Source organism: Protopterus annectens, chromosome 2.part0, assembly GCF_019279795.1.
Source record: "Protopterus annectens isolate FY-2018-M chromosome 2.part0, PAN1.0, whole genome shotgun sequence".
NCBI classification, from domain to species: Eukaryota; Metazoa; Chordata; order Ceratodontiformes; family Protopteridae; genus Protopterus; species Protopterus annectens.
Window position 1 is genome coordinate 112629525 of NC_056728.1, and position 24144 is coordinate 112653668.

General features: G+C 39.7%; 1 protein-coding gene across 3 annotated transcripts in view; it reads left to right on the forward strand.

Annotated features, from left to right (window-relative positions):
* LOC122792986 (diacylglycerol kinase beta-like) overlaps positions 1–24144 on the forward strand; it is a 4078579-nt gene that overhangs the window by 1796021 nt on the left and 2258414 nt on the right. For all 3 annotated transcript variants that reach the window (XM_044060599.1, XM_044060600.1, XM_044060601.1), the window contains one exon: positions 9708–9878. In XM_044060599.1, coding sequence (XP_043916534.1) covers positions 9708–9878 — 171 coding nt within the window. The remainder of the gene's footprint in view (positions 1–9707; positions 9879–24144) is intronic.

The following is a 24144-nucleotide window of genomic DNA, read 5'->3' on the forward strand; positions in this document are numbered from 1 at the left end:
CAATAACACTTTTTAAACAGACACTAAAATTATATCTCAGAACACATTGGTTATGCCCCTGTACTAACCCTGACTAACTCTTTTTCTTTATACTAATGAATACTCTTCACCTTTTACTCTTCTGTACTAACTACAGCCATCCTTAAAGAACCAAAGAGACCATGATATAGCAATTTAAATCTATGTATATATGTATATAGTAGCATCTTTTATGTACATTACCTTTACTGTTTGTGTTATGTTCACTATGAGTATTGTATTTTTTATTAACAACAGCTGTGTTAAGCTTGGACTGTTGCAACATTCTATATTGTATTGTGTGTGTTGGAGCTTTTCTCTCCGGGCCTCTACTGAAAATGGACATGTATCCAGTTAGACTAGCCCAGTCAACAAATGTAAAATAAATAAATAAATGATTCCATCACTGATAATTTGGAGTGGGTGTCGCTATTTTAACTAGTATCTGTAATAATGCAAGGGAAGTACACATTATGCTGAATGTTTACTTTGTATCCATACATTTATTTCACGTCCACCATTATTGTGTGTTTGACTTCTGCTTTCAATGTGATTGCACAAGTAGATGAACACATTAAAGCTTTGCCTTTTGGATTGCATGTGATGATAGCTGGACGTTTGTTTTCCTCTGTCAGATATATAATGTGCCATCATTATACCTTTGGAGTGGGTGTTTACTGCTCTTTTGAGTATAATAGCTGTAACTGTATCATAATAAAGATATTTATGAGCTGTATTTGTTCATTTTATCCGTACTTCTCCCTCCCCTAATCTCTTTCTCACTATGCTTTCTGTTACATAAATTTACTTTGTTTATTATTTTGTTTCATTTATTTTGCAATTGTATATACCAGCATCTAGACCTGTAGCCATTCCTCCAGCTGATATGACAGCAGCACCATGAGCAGCAACATCCACAACATCTGTGACATGCACTGTCACAGCCACTTCCACATCTCCTACAGCACCTGCAACAGGCACTCCAGTCCTACATTAGGCACTTATACCACAGCCACTTCCACACCTCCTACAGCACCTGCAACAGGCACGCCAGCCCTACATTGGGAACTTATACCACAGCCACTTCCACCCCTCCTACAGCACCTGCAACAGGCACTCCATCCCTACACAGCCACTTCCACACCTCCTACAGCACCTGCAACAGGCACGCCAGCCCTACATTGGGAACTTATACCACAGCCACTTCCACACCTCCTACAGCACCTGCAACAGGCACTCCAGCCCTACATTGGGCAATTATACCACAGCCACTTCCACACCTCCTACAGCACATGCAACAGGCACTCCAGTCCTACATTTGGCACTTATACCACAGCCACTTCCACATCTCCTACAGCACCTGCAACAGGCACTCCAACCCTATATTGGGCACTTATACCACAGCCACTTCCACACCTCCTACAGCACCTGCAACAGGCACTCCAGCCCTACATTGGGCACTTATACCACAGCCACTTCCACACTTCCTACAGCACCTGCAACAGGCACTTCAGCCCTACATTGGGCACTTATACCACAGCCACTTCCACACTTCCTACAGCACCTGCAACAGGCACTCTAGCCCTACATTGAGCACTTATACCACAGCTACTTCCACACTTCCTACAGCACGTGCAACAGGCACTCCAGCCCTACATCGGGCACTTATAGCACAGCCACTTCCACACCTCCTACAGCACCTGCAACCGGCACTCCAGCCCTACATTGACCGCATTGAGCATCTTTGCAAGCTTTGTGTATAGAAGTGTTGCAGACAGTGGTGGCCTTACCGTACCATGAGCCATGTGACCTACTACATAGTGGATCAGGATATTAAAAAGAGCATAATCAATGTACTTTTCCTGCATGCTGAATTGTTGGAGATATGTGGCCATCTTATACATGTGGATACCAAGATATGTATAGATCTTACTTTATTAGTTACAGGGACTCTTCAGCAGCTTATTGGAGACACTTTGGGTATTTTGCAGGCATCTGTTTCACAACTGCTTCCCTAATGTCATATTGTTGTATACAGAAGAGCATATATGGCTCCAAAGGATTATGGAAGAGAGATCCAGCAGTATAGGGCTTCTACAGCACTGCATACCTCCCCAATGTACTGAGTGCCAAAGATTCCACTCCTGGCAATAAAGACTCCATCTGGCCCGCAGTCACAGAGCAATATTAATAGGGTAGGTTACGATTCTGTAAACTGCCAGATACTCTGCATTGTGCAGGAGATCATTTCCAGTGACTGTTTGTGTCTGTGTGTGATACCCAGGTTGTTCATATTGTTTTCACACATGGTGTACATCTGACCAATATGTCTGTACTCAGTATTATGATTTGTCACAGGACTATCTAGTTAGTAAGTCTTGGCACTATGTGTAGAAACAAGTCATCTCATACAGACTCTACGCATGTTGCTATCCCCATTCAAAATTTTGTTGCATTGTGTTTTGCAGGTAATGTTGCCAGTGGAACCCTGGCTTTTAACCTCTGTGCACAATTGTAGAAATTAACTGCAAATTGATCATGCCCAGGCAATGCAAATCACTGAACATGTATTTGGGTAGAAGATGGCATGGCTTTTTTGTCTGGATACATCCAGTAGGTCTAAGCAGTTATGTCCTCTGAGAGCCAGCAGGATGGTTGAGTATGTGCTAAACTGCTTAACAATTTGACATGGAAGTAGAACTAAAATCCTGACTATGTGTCTGTATTATAATATCCATCAGACGACCCAGCAGTCCTGACTGAAGGTAATAGCATGTATTTATAGACAGATAAGTTACAATAAATGTGAGCTCAAACAGTCAGTGACATGGATACTAGGTGTCAGCCCAGACAAAGCGGAAATATCTGCTCAACAACTATAGACCGTGGCTTTCACAAGGTAACAGTGCTACACAGAATAAAAATGATTCATGAAGTGCTACTATCAGCCTGCACTGGATATTGCATAATCTGGTCACTTATGACAACACAGGAGACAGGAAGGGTGTTGAGAGTCACATTTGTCGTAATTTGCACAGGGGATATGAAAACACAAGATTATGCAATGTCCCGCACAGACTGATAGTAACACAATCTGGATTAGAAAAACATGTCACAGGGGATGGGACTCCATTAGCTAGAGTGATAAATGGTGTCAGGGATAATGTCCTCCTGTGACAGAGATGTAGTGGCATTGTGTGACCTTGACTTGGTGTCATTACAGCCGCACTAGGGCCAGGACAATTTCTGTGGCAGAGATTCTGTGAATTTCAGGGCCTAGACCTGCTTGCTGCTTTGGGGTTGGATTGGATTCCTTGAAGCAGGTACTCATAACTACCAACAATGAGGGGCCTGTAGGACTTCTGATAGTTATAAATGCAGATGTTGTGCTCACTCCCTGAAAGGCCTACATATATATGCACCTTGTGTTTATACCCTACCCTGGCCAAGGACAATGCTATCAATCTAGGCAGATGCAATGGCACTGGCAAACCTATGTGTGGTGGTGTTGAATGAATTAGTGAGCACTACTGGAGCCTCATGATACCAGTCATTTTGTGATGGCTCTACACCATATTCTCATGGCGCTTACAATGATGCTACATAGCATCCTTTTCCACTGCTATGACACACTTGCCAGCTCATGTGAGGGCTGTGCTGCAGCAGAATGCACTTTGTGACACTCTTACACATTTGCTGAGTTGTCTCCTACATTGAACTGAATTGAGATGTGGAATTGGCTGTGGTATAAGTGCCCAGTGTAGGGCTGGAGTGCCTGTTGCAGGTGCTGTAGGAGGTGTGGAAGTGGCTGCCTTTACTAACATGTTTCCATGCCATACATAGTACTGCTTGTACCACTGTTTTGTACACCTTACTTTTCAGCTTCTTTGGCATTTTTCTGTTATATACTACACCTGACACTCTGTGCCAGTTGGCTGCAGCCCCTCTGATTCTCACTTTGACCTCCTCATTTAGACTTCCCTTCTCCTCAAACACCCCATGCCACATCATCTGCATGCAGTAACTTTGTTGATCTGACCCCTCCAACCTATTTGCTAATGTAGTCCATCACCACCATGAACAACAGTGTGCTCAGAGCTGAGACCTGGTACACACCCACTCCCACTGGGAACCCCTCTGTGAGACCAAATACTGTTCATACTTGTGTCATTAGGTCCTTGTACATAGCCTGCACTAATTCTATCATTGTTTCTGGGACTTCAAACCACTGCAGGACTGCTCAAGTCAGCTTTCTTGGGACCTTGTCATATGATATGCCTTCTTCAAGTCTAGGAATGCTCACTTGGACTCTCTCTTAATTTCTAGCTTTTCTCAAGTATCTGTCTCACTGCAAACACTGGGTCAGTTGTACTGCACCCTGATCTGAATCCATATTGCTCATTTCCCATCTTACTTTCTCCTACTCTGCATATTGGTTTATCAGTCACCCTTTTCAGAACTTCCATGCAATATGACAGGAGATTAATACAGCTGTACTGCCAACAATTATGTCTGTCCCTTTTGTTCCTGAACACTTGTACAAGCATGCTTATTCTGCAGTTATCTGGGATATGCCTTTCTCTCCATAGTACCTTTGATGTACAGTGAACTAATGAGCAGGTTGTTGCTGACATCTCTTAGGAAGGGTGTTTGACTATCTTCTTTATCTTTCTGTCTTCACCTTACAACATGATATACTTTCTTTGTGCCATTCACTCATCTACATTCAAGAAGCTGGTAGTGTGCTTCTGATGCCTGTGCCACACCATTCTTAGCCAATCAGTATTCCTTCCTAGCCTGGTCTGTCTTTTCTGTCTCCCACTTTTTCCTGCATGCCTTCTTTCTTTTGATGACCTTCTGGACTTCCACCACCAGCTTTCCTTGTGTACCTTATTTCCCTACCTGGTTTGGCTGCATACCTGTTCTGAAGTCCTCACACATTCTGTTTTGAGGTGCTGCCATTCTTTTTTTACTTCATCTATTTTGTCTTTTTTTTTTTGTGGTGCTAGAGTCCTGAGTCATTCTTTGGACTGTTGCGCTTTCTCCCCAGTCATCTTCTTGGTCTTCAGCCTGGTCTTTGTTGATCTTAGAGCCTTCTCTGACTACTGCTTGCAGCTGATTGTAGCGACCAGTGGTTTATGCTGTGGACTGACTGTTTCAGTGAGGATGACTTTGCAATCACTGATTCTACCCCACTGCCATTTCCTTACTAGGAGGAAGTCTACCTGAGTTGCATGTTTGTTACTCTAGTATGTGATCTTGTGACAGTCTTTGTTTCTAAACCATGTAACGAGCACCACCAAGTTGCCAGACAGAAGTGTAGAATGGCCTCTTCATCTTTATTCCTGTTGACCCATGTAGACCCAGGCAGTCCTTGTATCCTGTTCTGTCTGTCCCAATGTCAACATTCAAGTAACACATTATTATCACCAATTCATGTTGTCCTGCTTTATCTAATAGGTCCTGCAACTGTTGTCTATATGTCCTCTTGTCTTTGATGTCACAACCCTACTATGGGGCATAGAATGAGATTATGAATACTGCCCTGTCATTAGGCTAGAGCCTAATCGCCATGAGTCAGCCACTAATTCTGATGATATCCCTCGCTGTCTTCTGAAGCTTCACTCTCAACACAATTCCCACACCATTTCTAGTTTGTCCTCTCCCCGAGTATGTACCTTCTTTCTTTTTGTCCCAACATGACATGTGTATGGATATTAATTTTTTTTTTTTTTTTGAATTTAAAATATTTTTTTCATACTAGAAGTGACATTTCTTCTACCTCTGATTTTAGATTTTAAAAAAATAACTTCGTACCCCCTTATCATCCTAGGGTGAGATTATTTGAAAACATGGGTATAATTTGACATCAAAAGAAAGGGTAACTTTGAAAAGATTGATGGAAAATAAAGATTTAGTGATACTTAAAGCAGATATAAAATTGGTGATGTGTAATATGGGATAAGAGGGAATAATATATATAGTTAAGAAACAAAGAAACAATTAGGAGGGTTTTATTTAAATTTTTTGTCTTGTCTACTTCTGATTTGAAAAAAAAAAAAAAAAAAAAAAAATTAAAAAAAAATCTGAAGGATATATATAAAAATGAAAATTTATTAAAATAGTGTTAATATACCTAACCCCCCATATTTTATATATATATATTAAAGATTCATAAAAATATTTTTTTTCATCCCCCCCATAGACCCAGGATCAGGGTCTCTTACAGATTCAATTCAATTTCGCCTATTTGGACACACAACAAAAAAATTATTATTAGCCCTTGTTAACTCTAGAATCAAGATACAAATGAGTTTTACAATTAATGGATGATATATGGTTGTCTTTATATTTGTAGATACTGGTTATTACAGTATGGTTTATATTCTTCTGAACATTGCTCTCTGTTGATTGATTTAATGTTATCTGCAAGTAAATGGTCCTGTCAGTAAAGATACACCAATATATGCAGATCTTTTATGGGGTACCTTGAGTGCAGTTTGATCTATGAGGAGGATGTTTGTGTGGATGACGTCGCGACGACTGCTGGGCCATATTGTCAGGCTTTTTGTTGAACATCTAAATTTCAATGTATTTGATATTGTTTTTGCTGATTTATTTCAAATTTTCCGAACTCAAACAGAGCTATCCTAGTAACAAGGAAGAATTTGGACAAGAAAAAAAAAAACATTTTTAGATTTAAACAAAGAGGTTATAATAAGAAAGATATTGATAAGAAAATGTCAAAGGCTTCAAATATGAAGAGAGAAATGGAATCTAGAGAGATTTATCTGAGGGGGGAATGAGAATGTTCCCTGTAGGTTAATTACTACTTTTGGAACTAATTATATAATAAATATAATATAATAATATATAAAAATTCTATATTCTTTTTGGTGGTTTTTTGTTATTTGGGTGAATATTTTAAAATTTAAAAGGTGAGTATAGAATATTTGGAATGGATTGGAGAGTCTCTCTCTTGGAGAGGATAAGAAAATTGAAATAATAAGCATAGGCTGTAATCCTGTACCGGTAGGTGCATTCTATTATTATCCCTATATTATCCCTAAGACTAAATCTTTATATCTCTCAATTTTTTTTTTTTTTGATATAAAACATTTGATTTAAAACAAAATGGGTTGTATATATGGCAATATATATGATGTGGGGCATCTTATGGTGCCAGGGGTCAAAAAATCTAAAAATAGAGTGAGACATTTATTAGTGACATTATTAAATGTCAAAGAAATGAGTGCACTTCTTAAAAACATACAATTGACCATAACACACGCCCATTTATTTGTTGTTGGAGAGATAATAAATATAGGAATATTATAGGATGATAGAGAAAACATCTAATTGGACAAAAAAAGGAAAGGATGTGGATTTTGACTTTAGCTGGCCAGGGTTGAATGAGAACTTATAGTGAATCAGTTATTGTGTATATATATATGTATGTGTGTATGCATGTATGCATGTGTTTGTGTGTGTATGTATATATATGTGTATATGTGTGTGTTTATATTTATACATGTATATATATATATATATATATATATATATATATGTATATGTATATATATATATATGTATGTTGTATTGATATGATATATATATGTATATGTATATATATATATATATATATATATATATATATATTATATATTTTTTTTTTTTAAAATTAATATATATTGTGGTATATATAGGTTATATGATATTATGTGATATGTCTCTTTAAGGGAGACGATAAATAAATGGTGGTGTTTGTTTGTTTAATTAACTGATTGATGAGGGTTAAAAAGGGTGACTTTGATTTTGATTATCTATTATCTATTGTCTATGAGCCCATGCCATGGAATAATTTTCGCCTTCAGTGTGTGTGTGCTTACTATATTTGAGCAGCTGGATTTTATGTTGGTGATATTTTCCGTGCCCGCTCCGCGACTTATGTTTAACGCAGTGACACAAGTGGTTGCTATATATTATATATATATATATATATATATATATATATATATATATATATATATATATAGGGAGGAGAGAGAGAGTGTACCACCTTTTCTTGGGTACATGGCTGCTGAACTCTGCCCTTTTGTGTTTTATCATGGGAACATACACCACCAGCCATTGGTACATCTCAGGTAGCTTAGAGTAGGCTAGATTGTTATCCCACTTATTCTACACCTGCCAGTGCTCATTTTAGCAACATTAGTCAGCACGACTGAATCACCTGTAGCCATATTTTACACCACTAAATGGCTAACCCTGCCACAGCATGCAGTCAGTGATCCATGTTCTCCTGTCATGATGATACTGTGCATCACAGTTGCCGCCATATAAAGTGACTGGTTTAAACATGCTCTATTGACCTGCATCCAACATCCATTATTCGTGCCATCGATTGTTTTTGTGTTTCAGATGGAAACACTCAGCATGTTTTTCAGATGTGGGAGGAACTTAACAGAGACATAGCGAGAACATGCAAACTCCAAACAGGCATTGGCCTGAGGTTAGGATCAAACCTTGTACGTTGTGTATGTTAGGGGAAGACCTTCACTATTATGCCATCTGGTCTCTAATAGTTTACTATTATGTGCTCTGCTGTCTGTTAATTGCAGTATTTGTATTCTCTTAACTTAAATCTCATTGTTCAGTTGTTTGACAGTGCAATTTAATTTCCATATGATTCGGCACTACATGCTCTACAGAGCGGGCTGTTGTATGAATGCTCAGTTACTACCTCTGAATTAGCAGTGCCCTCCACCTTGTTAAGAAATATGCAACATCATCTTGCATGCAACAGAAATTGTCTATAAATTCCACACCAAGTCTTGTACCTTGCATAATTATAAGCAGCAGTTTTCTTTAAAGAAATTTATAATAAGTGGAACAAGCTACAGCCTCTATTTATATGAGTAGAATGTGAAACAGGCTTAGATATGGCATGTTTTAGCCATCCAATGTGGGTTGCATGGCCATATCTGAATTAAAATAGCATTACCATGCAATTTACTTAAGTCATTGTATGTTTGCTATCCACGATGTTCTGTCCCAATTTATTTATCACAACTTCTGATTGGTTTATATAATAGAAAATGGAGTGATATATCCACACATATTACATAATCATGTGTATAAGAAATATCAATCTTATTTTTAAAATAATACCACTATATAGTATATTTTAAGTTGGGCAGTCTAAATGAGTTTCTCTGTCCACAGAGGGCATATAGTTTACACTAAGGCAAAGATGGTTGTTACCTACTGATGCTTTGTGTGGGGCATAAACAAATAATAAAACCTAAGTTTGTTAAGAGAGTCATTAGTGCTTCATATGTAAATTCTCTTATACTTAAATCAGGGGGCTTTTTACACTTAAATGGAAAAAGGTTGCAGAGTAATCCAGACTTGTCCCTCAAATAAATCCAGGACAATGCAGTGGTACTAAATGTGTTGATATTTGCAGATTCTCTGTATAGTAGTTTTATACAGAGGCATTGTGCATGTGACTTCTCAGTATGAATGATACAATTTGTTGCAGTACTTTGAGCTAAGTGTGGTAGGTCACATGGAATGATCGGGACATATGTGCAGGCTAGGTAGACTGACTGGAACCAAGCAAATAAGTAACTTGCATTAATTTAAGACAGTTTACATATGACTTTTGTACTGGTGTTATTTTTTAGGAACAAGAAGTGCAGAGAAAAAGATGAGCCTTGGACTACGAAAAAGCCTTAGCCCCATGAAGACCATTCCACCTGTGCAGCCTGTACCAGCACCACAGGTTGTATACCTAAAGGACATTGTCTGCTATCTGTCCCTTTTGGAGAGAGGACAAGCTGAAGACAAACTAGAATGTAAGTTAAATGACAAGACCTGCAAAAACTACAAGCACTGTTGGTGACTCCCTGTAGGCGAGGAATGTAATCTCTTTTTTGTCTGTGAGTCACTTAAACTGATAGGTATGTTTTCTGTTTTAACTGTTTTGCTTTCTGTTTTGAGAAATCTGCTTGGCTTGGTCTTTTACATCTGTGTGGCAGATAGACACTTTAAATTACACAGGCTGTACATTTCACATGCTTTTTTTCCATTGGTTAATTTGTTTCTTGAGTGATACTAAAATACACAGGGTATATCTGTGGCCTTGTCTTTTCTGATAAGGCTCAAGACCTGTAAAACTTACAAGCATTGTTGGTGACTTCCTTCTGGTTATTTTCCCTACCCATCTGCCCATTCCTTGATCTGCTTTTTAAACTTGGTGATTTTTAAGCCCACCTTTACTGTAAATTGAGCTTTATAAGCTCCTCCCTATCTACACTGCTACTGATATCTTGAAATTATTTATTTGCCTTTCTTTGTGCTTATTTTGAAAAAAAAGTGCATTTTGCTTCCCATTGATTTTTCTACTGATTTACTTGCTCTGAATTCATTATCTAGCTAGCTGTTGGATAAAGTAGTGTATTTGTACACTGTAGCAAGCTCCTTTCTGTGTTTTTACATCAATATAACAGCAGAAGATCCATCTAGTGGCAGTTGGTGGTAGTCTGGTCCATATAGGTTGTAGAAACATACTAGAGATTCCTGCCTGTCATTGTTTTATTGGCCGGAGGGCTTATCAATCAGCTTTTCTTGTTTTTAGTGCCTTTACGATTTCTACACAATTAAGTGGCTCTTGGCTTATTTCTACAAAGCAAAGTACGTAATTCAAACTTCCTGGGTTAATCCAACAGCACTTCGACAGGCTAAATAAGTTGAAAGGAGCATTTGTTATTTTGATAAAGACCAGTGTTTACAAAGCAAAGTACTTTTATTGAATAATCACACTTTTATAAGCTGTTTAAAGTACACTGTTGTTATCTTGAATTACTTATTCCTTTTCCTTAAGCTAAAGTTTTTAGTAGCATTTCTCTGTGGACACTCTTTTACTGTGCTTTTATATTAGGAGGACTGGGATTATTTATCTAGTGGTAGTAGGTGTTTACCTGGTGTATCTGTGTTGGGAAGCACACAAAAAGACTCTAATTGTAGTTGTTTTATTGGCCAGAGGGCTCAGTAGTTAGTTTTCTGTATTTCCAGTGCTGAAATAAATTCAGCACATTTGTACAGACCTGTGCCAGTGCCCTGTACAGATGCAAACATATAGGAACATTGCTTATTTTGATTATACTGTGAAAGTTTACTGTGCTATTTTTGTTTTCTTGCACTTCTTAAAAGTTTAAAGTTGCATTTTCAAACTGCTGTAAGGTCTGCTGTTTTGCACTGAAATATGATTTTAGATAGTATTAGGCAACTGTTTGTGGTTCTTTAACACTTGGGCTCCTAAGCAGTCATTTTCCATTAAAAGGGTCATCGTCTCCTCTATTGTGGCAGAAGAGGCTGATTTCAGCTATCTGAGTTAAGAATTGCTGGTCAAAAGCTTATTGTGTGCTTACCTGGTTTGCATTAGGGCATAGTTAGTGTAAAGCTTGCTTTTTTTTCTGATTGTACATAAGACTCACATTTGTGCAAGTCTTGGTTCATTTATCCTGAGCTGCTCATTGCTTGGTGATGATGCCAGATACTTTGAGAGATTTTGCTTTCATCTGAAGTCATCTTTGCCAAGACAAATGAAGTTAAGTATCATTTTGCAGTTGCAGTGCTTATTTTCATTATACCATGGCATTTTACTGTGCTGTTTATTTACAGCACTTCTTTAAAGTTTAAAGTTTCATTTTAAAACTGTTGTAAAGTCTGCAGTCTTGCACTGAAATACATTGTATATAGTGTTCCTTAGTTATTATTAGGCATCTTTTTGTGGTTTCTTAATATTTGGGTTCCAAACCAGACATTTTACATTAAGAGGGTCAAAGTATGCACTCTTGTGGCAAGAGAGGGATGATTTCACCTATCTGATCTGTGAATTGCTAGTATAAAGCACATTGTATGGTTACCTGATTGTCCTTGGGGCATAGTTAGTGTAAAACCTGCTTTTCAGATCTATATAAGCCTCATCTTTCTGTGACACTGCTCTTGGCACAGTGGCAGTTACTGATGCTTTGTATATATGCAATAACCAGAAGATGAAATTTCCCTATGAAAACACTTTTGAACTTTACCTTCATAGGTTCATAGGTTCATAAGTAGGTACTAGGCTATCGGCCCAAGGGCCTACGTAAGCCTAGCCAACAATGTTCTCTGGCTTACGCCACCCAAGAAAGTTGTTTTCCTGTGCCACTGTCGAGCAGAGACACAGAAGTGATCCTCAGGGTGTATTTCCTATTTCACATCCACTCATCAAGATTTTTCTTGAAGAGTGCTAATGAAGAACTTTGCTTGACTTAGATGGGTAGCCTGTTCCAGAGTATGGGAAGTCTCTGGGACAGCAATCTTTCCCTCCAGCATGTTCTGTTTATTGTGGTGACAAGGTTTAGGTCCCTAGAGTGTGTAGCTCGGAAGGATTGGGATTTCTTTAGGTGTAGAATGTCCAACAGCTCTGGGTTTGACATATGTTAGGCAGAGATCACCTCGGAGTAGGCGATATGCTACGGAGTAAAGCTGGAGTTTTTTGAGTCGGTCAGTGTAGGGCATTTGTTTGAAGCCAGTAATCCTCTTTGTGAGATACTTCTGTGGCCTTTCCAGCTGCTGCAGATGTCTTGTGAGGTACATTCCAAAAGGGACGTTGTACTCTATAATGGGTCTAATGAGTGTCGAGTAGAGGGGAACAATGACCTCTTTTTTCCTGGATGAGAACCCTTTTATGATGAGTTGTGCCACGTAGAAGGACTTCCTGACTACTCTGGCGATGTGACTATCAAAGGAGAGACTACTGTCCACCTGGGTCCCAAGGTCTCTTATCACACATTCGGTGGATCCCAAGGTCTCTTATCATACATTCGGTATTAAGTAGATTGCTGCCTGTGTGGTAGTTCATGGGTACAGAGTTTTTACCAAAGGGGATGACACTGCACTTTTTGGCATTGAGCTTGAGGCCATAGCTCTGACACCAGGCATCTGTCTCAGCAAGGCCCTTCTGTAAGATGTCCACATCATTTGGGGACTTGACTATGGCTCCTAGGTTGAAGTCATCTGTGAACTTCATTAGCCAAAGGCCTTCTGTGTTAGCCTGTACTTCAGTGAAGTAGAAACCAAACAGGAGAGGTCCCAGGAAGGAACCATGTGGTACTCCACTTGTCACTGCTTTGAGGTCAGATTTGAAGTCTGCAACTTTTACAGTGTGGGTTCTGTCAGTGAGCCAGTTGGCAACCCATCTTGTGATGTAGGGATTTATACCTAGTTTAGTGAGTTTAGCTATAATTCCAGAATGGGGGATGGTGTTGAAAGCCTTGGCAAGGTCAAGATAGGCTGTGTAAACCACCTTACCCTCATCTACGGCTTTGGTGACTGCCTCAAAGAAGTTGGTCAGGTTCAGGAGGCATGATCTGCCTTTCACAAACCTGAACTGGGTGGGATACAGAGTTTGGAGGTTACCAATATCTTTGTTTATGAGATCCATGATGATACGTTCCATGGCCTAGCAGACCAGGCTCGTCAGGCTAATAGGTCAATAGTTCCCTGGATCAGTGGTGGCTCCCCATTTGTGGAGTGGGATAACTGTTGCTGTGCACCATTCAGTGGGCACAAAGCCTGATGTGAGGCTATTATTGAGCATGGTGCTTAAGTGTGGAGCCAGTTCGTTCTGAAGTTTGTGTAAAACGCAGCCTGGGATGTTGTCCGGTCCCATGGATGCTGTGTTTTTGGCTTTAGAGAGTGCAGCTTTTACCTGCATAGTTGTTATTACAGGGACTCTGCATTCTTCCTGTATAGATATGGGCCCTTTAGGGGGTGGGGGGGGGGGGTAAAGTTAGCACTGAACCTATCTGCCAGGATGTTGGCAATATCAGTTGGTTCTGTAATTTTCGTGCCTTTGTGCTGTAACTCAGAGCAGATCTGGGTGTTGCCATCAAGATTCTTGACATAGCTAGAGAATGCTTTGTGGTTGTCCTTAGAATTAGTGACTATTTTGTTTTCGTAGCTAGCTTTGGAGGATCTTATAAGGGATCTCAGCTTCTTACTAAGGCTGACCACAGAGCTCCTCCACTTATGGGATTTTACTCTCTTTTGCAACAGTTTCTTCCTTCTGTTGTACAGTTTGTTTATGGCAGGGGACCACCAGGTTGGCTTCCTTTGCTTGGAGGATAGCATCTTGGTTCTGTTTGGGCTAGCACAATCCATGCATTCGTGTAAGTGTTCATAGAGTGCATTTGTGTAGGATTCAGCAGTTGTAACTGTATTGTCCATCTGCTGGTGTCATGAAGTTCACCACTTCTGTCTTAAGGAGCATGATGTTGGCTTTGGAGAAATTTTTTACAGTGGTTTCCTTAATGAGGGTGGGGGCGGGATGTGGATATCAAGGGTGATTAGTTTATGGTCGGATCAGACCAACAAGGAGTTGACTTCAGGTGTGGAACACCAGTCACTCATGTTGGTAATGACTAGGTCTAGGACATTGTTGCACCTGGTGGGGGTGTGGATAAGTTGATCCAGGGCATTGGAGTTTATGAATTCCAGAAAGCATTGAGCTAAGGAGTTAGTACACAAGTAGTTTTCCCAGTTAATGGTGGGGTAGTTGAAGTCACCCATTATTAGGGTGTTTGGTTGAACCCTAATATTTTCCAGTACATCAAGAAAAGAGGAGTGGGAATCCTGGGCATGGTGGGGGATCTGTAGCAGGCTACAATTTGGATTGCAGTTTTTCCCAGAGTTAGTTGCACTTGGATAACCTCGGATGCATTATGCTGAGCAACTAGCCTGGAGGTGTGGATATCCTTAATGAATATGGACACACCTCCACCTTTGGTGTTTTGGTTCAGGTTACATGGCCGAAAAGTGTGGTATGAGTTATAGCCTGGTAGTGCAGGGGTGCTCTCTGAAGCCTTGAACTAGCTCTCAGTCACTGCACAGATATCAATGTTCTCCATTTTAAGGAGTGCCTCGAGTGAGTGCATTTTGAGATTTAGACATCTAGCATTGAGTAGCATCACCCTCAGCTTTTGCTTGCCTGTTCCTGTTATGGTGGTGAATTTGTTATTTGAACCTTACCTAAAAAGGCACAATAGGGGCAGCAAGAGCCTTAGCCAGTATCCGGAATCCCAGGGGCGACAGGTGCAGGCCATCTGTGGCAAAGCATTGTGGTCTGTCAACCATGTCATCCCAAGCAGACTGATAATGGATCCCCTTAGAATGACACCAGAAGCTTAGCCAATTGTTGAAGTCAATAATTTTGTCCATGTACTGTGGTATCATTTGGGGCAATGGCAGAATGCTACTCAGGGCTAGGGTAATACCTAGCTGGGCTAAAAGATTGGAGAGCTCTTCCATGTCTCTTTTCATGTAGTCCCGGGAGGTATGTCTCAGGTCATTCACACCAACATGGACAATGACAGAGTCATATTTGTACTTGTTGTGGAGTGACCTGAGTGCGTGCGTTATGTGGCAGATCCTGGCACCCGACAGGCAGCTGACAGTAACCTTCTCCTTGTTTAAAAAGCACTCGAAAAAAGAACCAAACTATCACAAAAATGCCACGAGCGATGCCTTCCAACTAACACCGTTTATTTAACTTTTAAACGCAAAAATACACCACGTTTTTCATTCCGCTAAATTGCAAAACTTCTTCAGAAACAGTTCTCCACTCACATAGGCGCTTGTATTTATAATTTCTTGAATATTTCATCCTAGAATGGCACCTTCTCCTTGTTTAGCCTGATGAGTGGGACATCAGTGTGCCTGACTATACAGTCACCAATGACTAGTGTGTTGGGTACATTGTTTTGCCTTATTGGCTGTGGTTGTGTGCCACACTGAGTCTGTGGGCTATGTGTCATTTGGGTTGTATTGGGGGATGGAGGTTGCTTGCGTTTCTGCTTTGGAGGTCTCTGTTGCTTAGACAGATTATTATTGAGAGCCTCCGTGAATGTTTTTATGTTACTATGTGTGGATTTTGGTGGTGTAGATTTAGTGAGACTATGTGATGAGTGTGGTGTCGTGCAAATGTTTACCTTCTCCTCATGACTGTCAAGTTCAATCTTGGTTGGAGAGAGCTTTACCTCCAGTTTGGCTAGATAAGTGCATCTCTCACAGGTTGTAGTGTTGGATGGTAGGAGGTGAGAGTTGTCTGTGTACATGAGGCAATTTTTACATTGCCTCAAGATGCCCAGATTCATCAGATAGACAGGAGAGAATACTGGGAATGGACCATTGGACATGCCTGAATAAAAAACTATTTTCCTCTAGATAAGTGAGGAAAGTGAGTACAAGAACTGTTTTTCTCTACGCAAGTGAGAAAAATAAGTACAAGAACTGTTTTTCACTAGGTAATGAGGAAGATTGAATGCCATAGTAATTAGTAGCTTATTTAGTGCTTACAAGTACTGAACAAGTGCTGAGCATGAATAAGCAAATTTAAGTGCTAAAACTAAGAATCTGTATCTGCACTAGATGAGTTACAGGACAGAAACAAGTGCAAATGCAGGCTTTCAAATCAGAAAGTTGAGAGAGATGGAAGAGATTGCCCAAACGGCCAATAACTACAATTTCTGGGCCAGAACCAGTCCTTATGTAGTAAACAGGTTACCTAGTGCTTACCACTCCCACTGATAAGCTAGAAGGCTTCCCTCCAACACAGAAAGGCTTGGGGGGGGGGGCTCAGAAGCTTAAAAATACAGTCCTGAATACAGCAAATCTGTATCTGGAACACTAGTTATAAAAAAGGTAGGAAACAGGCTTACAGTTTTTTTTTTACAGAACAGTAGTAAAAAAATTCACATGCAGTGCAAGCTAGCACACTTGCATATGTAGCAGTATTAGACCAAACACAGTTTAAAAAATGCAATTAAATTAAAAAGGACTAAAAGCAAGTGCAGAAAGAGTTTATTAGATAGAATGTGGTAAAGAGATGGGACTGGGGGAGTGTCCCACATCAAATCTACAGTGGGGTGGGCAACTGCAAAAGCCATCAAATTTAAACTACAAACCAAAAATAGGGAGGGTGGGTGGAACAAAACAGTTTTAACAGAGATCTAAGCAACAACTAACAGTACAAACTCTAAAACCAAAAAAATATACTCAGCTCTGTATATTTGCAGATAGTCTGGAAAGCAGTCTCTCAGAACACAGGTTCCAGCAATTGAATGCAGGCTGTTACTAACAGGTTAAATTTTATGCAAGTGATCCTTGAGTTAGATAACACACAAGCTGTAAAAAACAGTTATACCAACTGAAGACACGGCAGAAAATGGGGGGGGGCAGTTTCAACAGAGATCTATGCAACAACTAACAGTACAAACTCTAAAACAAAAAAATACTCAGTTTTGTATATTTGCAGATCAGTCTCTAAGAACAGGGAGACAACAGTTTCAACAGAGATCTAAGCAACAATTAACAAACTCTATAACCAAAAAAATATATACTCAGCTCTGTATATTTGCAGATAGTCTGCAAGGCAGTCTCTCAGACCACAGCTTCCAGCAATTAAATGCAGGCTGTTTCTAACAGGTCAAATTTTATGCAAGTGATCCTTGAGTTAGATAACACACAAGCTGTAAAAACCAGTTATACCAACTGAAGACACGGCAGAAAATGGGGGGGACAGTTTCAACAGAGATCTAAGCAACAACTAACAGTACAAACTCTAAAAACCAAAAAATATACTCAGCTCGGTATATTTGCAGATCAGTCTCTCAGAACAGGGAGACAACAGTTTCAAAAGAGATCTAAGCAACAATTAACAAACTCTATAACCAAAATAAATATACTCAGCTCTGTATATTTGCAGATAGTCTGGAAGGCAGTCTCTCAAAATACAGGTTCCAGCAATTAAATGCAGCCTGTTACTAACAGGTAAAAATTTATGCAAGTGATCCTTGAGTTAGATAATACACAAGCTGTAAAAACCAATTATACCAACTGAAGACATGGCAGAAAATGGGGGGGGGGGGCAAACAGTTTCAACAGAGATCTAAGCAACAACTAACAGTGCAAACTCTAAAACCAAAAACACAGGTTCCAGCAATTAAATATCTCAGTCCTGCATTACTCATGGGACAACTAGTTTGCATCATGAGCAGCATTTGCACATTTAATTAGGAATTTTAGATCTACCTTACTTTATTATAGTGCCCAGAACATCTGGTTTGGGTGTTGGGGAGCATTGCTGGTTAGATTAGCTGTAGATTACACAAAGTAAGCACCATTCCCTCAACTGATTACAAACACCCTATACTCCTACATCTTTCAAGTACAGTAAACTCTCAGTTAACTGGAACCCAAGCAACCAAAACTCTCAAGCAACAAGAAAAAAATCGAAGAATTACAGTAAAGTATGAACAATTCAGTTTTTCATATGTTGCATTTTCTGTTTTCCCCCTCAGAAACATACCTTATGTTTTTAGAGTTTTAGAGTTTTTTATAAAGGAAGACACAAATAAATTCCATCTCTCCCCAAACCTGAGAACAAGTCAAATCAGTAAAATGCGAACACTTGCTCTATACTCCCTGTCAGTTTGCACCAGCTTGCACATTCTCTCTCCGATCTCTCACACACACACAGTCTCTTCAACTTTCATGCATGCATTTACTCGCTGTTTCTCTCTCTGATCTCTCACACATTCTTCAGCTTTCATACATCTCTGTGATCTCTCACACACTTTCACTTCTGATTTCATACATGCATTCACTCACTCTTTCTCTCCACGATCTCTCACACACACTCGCTTCACTTTCATACATCTCTCCAATCTCTTACATACAGTCGCGTCTGCTTTCATAAATGCATTCTCTCTCTCTCTGTTCAATTCACTCAATTCCATTCCACTGTGTGCCACTAAAAAACATTCTTTGTGCCATGCTTTCTAGTGGAAATATAAGTTTAAAATATTATTATTCCAGCCAAGTTTGAATTACTGTATTTCAATATTAAAATCAAATCAATACAGTGTTTATGGTATGGTATAGGGTACAGTATTTGTCAGGTCTATTTTTAAAAGTAACTCTCAAGCAGCTAGAAACTACACTTATCTGGCATCTACCAATCCCCATGGGTGCCGGTTAACTGAGAGTTTATACACATTAGGACCTGCAACCATGGATGGGCACTTTCTTGCTATCTTTGCTTCCAGCTTGGTGGACATGGGTATCCTGAGGCAATGTAGCAATTGCCTTATGTATACTGACAATACTTAATTCTCAAACAAACAAATAAATTATGTGATAGGTATAGTTACACATTGACACTGGAGGCTAGATTCTCATGTAAAGACACAAAAAAGCAACAAACAGGATGTCAGTGACTTTCACACATAACTCACCATACCCACAAAGGACCACACACATAGACCGACATATGCGGAAGTGCTCACATGTCACTTGTCCAAACCTCAAAGGCTACTCAGGCGCAGTCCCCAGAATGTCTGCATGCATACAACCAAGACAATTCCCATCACAGTGCATAAAGCTACATCTCATTGTGTCACAAGTGCCAAGCCCATAAGGCAAAACACTCCACAACCCAATATCCTGGTCATAGGAGACTCCATTGTGAGACATACTGATGTCACTCTTACCAGGCTGGATAAGGAGAAAGTTACAGTTAGTTGTCTGTTGGGGCCAGCATCTCAGAGGTCATCCAAGCACTTAGGTCCCTTACCCCTAAGTACCAGTATGACTCAGTCATAATTCATGTGGGAGTGAATGACCTGAGATGTACCTCCTTGGACTATATGAAGAGGGATGTGATTGAGCTCTCAGAATATGTGTCACAAGAAGGTATGACCTTAGCATTGAGCAGCATTCTACCATCTCTAAAGATGATGCCACAATACCAGCAGAAAATAATCGACTTTACCAATTGGCTTACCTACTGGTGACATTCCAAAGGGGTCCAATAGTTGTCAGCCTGGGAGGACATGGTTGACAATCCATACTGCTTTGACAGGGATGGTCTTCACCTGTCACCTCAAAGCTTTCAGATATTGGCCAAAACATTATCCACCCCCTATACTGCCTGTTTTAGGCATTGTCAAACAGACAAACCGTCCAGCATAACAAAAGCCACTCAGGACAATCTAAAGGTGTTACTGCTCAAGACTAGGAGTCTCAACAAGAAACTACACTCCTTAGTATCTTATCTCAGTCTGGAGAATGCTGACATCTGTGCAGTTACTGAAACATGGTTCAAAGCCACGGAAAGCACTCTGGCTGTACATGGCTATAACACCTTTCATACATTCTGACGCACACTGAGCAGGAAAGAGGAAAAAGGTGTATGTGTTATCTACCTATATAAAGGATAAACACACCTCAAGGCCAGTCAAACAATATAACATGCTTGAGATACTCCATGTCCAAATAACTATGTCAAGAATCCATTACCGTATTCTTGCTGGGTCTATATTATGTTATCAAAAAGGCTGTCCACCAAACTCCTTTTCATCGACCCTTAAACAGCGAACTGCCATTTAAGCGAATGGCCACATCAATGATTTTTTTCGTTGGGAAAAAAATCACTTGGCCATCCTTGTGAGTTTGACGTTTTCCCCACTGTAGTGTGATTTCAGATATGGTATATATAGTTGGGGGGCACAGCCCCCCACATTGGGGGTGTGTGGGGATGACCCCCACCCACTTTGTAATGTTTGAAGTGATGTGTCATTTTTGGTAGGACAAGCGTTTTTTTTTTTTTTCCCTTGGACAAAAATCGCTGATGTGGCCATTCACTTATTTGGCAGTTTGCTTTTTAGGGGTTGATGAAAAGGTGTTCAATGGACACCCTTTTCTATAACATAATATAGGCCCATTCTTGCTATCCACAGGTCCCTCACCATGAAACCTCTACATCATACCTGAAGTTATTAGAATCACTCACCATCCAGCATAATGCCATACTCATGGGTGATTTCAACTACCTCTTCATTAATTGGGAGGTATATATATATATATATATATATATATATATATATATATATATATATATATATATATATATATATATATAGTTTACTATTGTTTGTTCGAATGGCAAAACATTTGCCGTTCGAAACAATGAAAAGTTAACCCAAACACAAACATTCTAAATGGCCACAATGTCAACCCAAATGACTGACACATTTGAGTCGATATTGTTACCGAAACCATCACGTGATAGCTGTATAGGAGCTGATGTAAATCAGACTCCTATTTGACATATCACGTTTTTGCAGGGGGGCAAGCCACCCTGCAACCCCTTCTACTGAAGTATAGAAAGGCAGAAAAGAAGGAGCAAAGGAAAGAGGACTATATCCCTATGTGATAGAGCTGGGTATGGCTGCTGGGTACCTGGTTTCAGGAGCTTGACTGAAACAGACACTAGTTTAATTTAGGATTATTTAAAAACAAATACAGCTACACAATTTGGTCAAGGGGTGAAACATACTTTTCTTAAATCCTTTGGAAGTTGGGAGTAAGCATATTGGCCAACAGGTTTCTTTAGGGATGTAGTAGAGTCAGCTGAACTTATTTGTAGGGGTCCTTATAGTCCAGGCAGGATGGTTTTCAGGTCTTACTGCAGGCTAGGTAGTTAAGCTAGGTAGGTTAGACAGAAGAAAAGAAGGTTAGATATATAAATTAAATTTCTGATATTACAATTGAAATGACCATGAAAGTAAAACTTTCTGCCATTAATGAATGCAGTGCAACCTGTCTCAGAAATATATGCGCATGCATTACAGCTACCACATTTGAAATTACCAGGCGTTCTAATGCTGGGATGCAAGTCAATATGGGCCCCCATTTCCAAAATCTCTTTGAAACATCTGCCTCTTCTATATACAATTCTGGGGGATCCCTCTACCTTGTCTACTAAGGAACTATCAGCCACCAACATCCTCCAGTTTTTCTGGATGATACGAACCACCCACTCACCATCTTGGTTAAAGGTGGTGATGAGCAACAAGTCATTCCCCATTTTCCTTCTTGTCTCTGTCTGGTTGTTCTGTAACATGCTACAACCATTGTCATTGTCATGGACCACATTCCCACTCAAAATGGGTCTATACACACACTCAGTTCTTTTGTGTCTAACCTCCTCTGCCAGAATTTTGCAAAGTGCCTCAGGATAACCCCTTTTGGTAAATAACCTTGTCATATACTCAAGTTCCAATAAGAAATCTTGGTCAACTGATATCATTCTGGCAGCCCTTACATATTGTCCTTTGACAATAGAATTTTTCTGATGATAGGGGTGCCAATTACCAAATTCTAAGTAAGAACTGGAAAATGTGGGCTTCCTGAAGATATTAGATTTTACAGAATTGGATGAAAGCCTCTTCAAATTCAGCTTAGATCAAAAGATGGGGAAATGCAAATTCGCACCTGGGGCAGCACCTATGCCCTTTATGGACAGGGGCAATTTGTACAATACTCAAGGCATAGGCCCAGACCCTTCTGATCCTCTTGCCCTTAAGGGGCCATATATTGGATAAAATCATGTTATATTGGTTAGGATTGTAAGGGCGCTTAAGTTGTTAGCCTAGTAATCTCCTATGAACCTATAAACCTATGAACAAGAAAGATGATAATGCATTTTTATGCCTACCTGGTGATGTTATTCTATTGTGTCCACAGTATTGCTCTGTGAGGTGTATTGAGTTTTGTATTTGCTCCAAAGATAGACTTTAAAAGCTTATGGTTCTTCTGGGACATTTACCGAACTACTTTCACATGATACGGGAGCTACCAAATGTGGTTTGGGGAGGGAGAACAACATAGATAAATACACATGGTCTGTGATTTTATTTTTATTTTTTATTTTTTTATAACAACCTAAACATACCACGTCAGTGTCACTGTCATAGCTGTGGTTACAGTCATACTGTCAGTTTGTTGACAATGGAAAAGAATATTGAAAAGACCTGGCTGTTAAGGTTTACATCTGCTGCTGCAGTTGCTGAAGACATTGAACTCTGTGTCACTTTATATTTTGATCCTTACTTTTGTTAATTTATTTTGACTTTATTAGATTGTTAGTAACTCATGGACAGGATGGAAGCATGAAGAAAATCATCGGTGATTGTCATGTTTACATAAAACATTTTCCTTCCTGCTCTCTTGCTATAGTGATTTAAGACTATGTAGTTATAATGAAATATACAAGCTTACACCGTTCACTCATTCATTTATCTGACGTGTGTGAACTGAGAATGTTCACTCAGACCACAATTCACTGCTTCAAAAGTGAGAATCCATTTCTGGTGAATGAAGTTGGATTTGAGAATAATTCGCACAGTCCTAATCAAGAGATCTCTTAGGACCATGAAAGTTATCTGAGCAGAGATAGAGACCATCATGTGGAAAACCTTCCAGCCTTGAAGTAAATAAAAGCATCTCCAATGTTCATTGAACTTTGGGTATATTGTATTTCATTAGGAGGACGAAGAGTTTTCAGTTGTGCCCACAATCTGACATTCAGGATTTGGTTAATCGTCTCTCAGTAACTGCAATGCTTGACAATGGACTGAAATATTATATGACCTGCTTAAGGCCAAACCTGTACATTCTTATGCCTGATGAGATTCAATTCCTATTCTCCATTTTATCAACAAGGTGCATTAGCCTTTTTCTTATAAAGACAACTTAAAACAACTGAAACACATACACAAGGGTGATGAGCATTTCAATTACAAGGCATAAAGCGACTGAGCCCTAGCTGAGACCCTGATTACTTGAATTTGATTAGAAGCACGGGTCATACAAGAGTGAGATGGGAAGGGGATGAGGAGGAGTGGCAGTTGTCAGCTTGCCCAATCCAAGAAGGAGGAAGGAGTTTCTACTTGTAGTCCTGCACTTAACAGTGATTGAGGCAATGCTGTAATTATGCACTGGATTGCCACTGAATTTACCATTAAGATGGCACTAAAGGTGACTGTTGTCATGCTCAGTGATTTGTGTAACATCAGCAGCTCTATCCAGACAGGGCATGATAAAAATCCCTGTCTGACAGAATAGCACATATGAAACTATCAACTGCTGCACTCTGACCTCTACTTCCTCTGCCACACCTGCATCAATACGGTGGTCTGAGCCCTGATTGATATATTACCAGGGGCATGATAG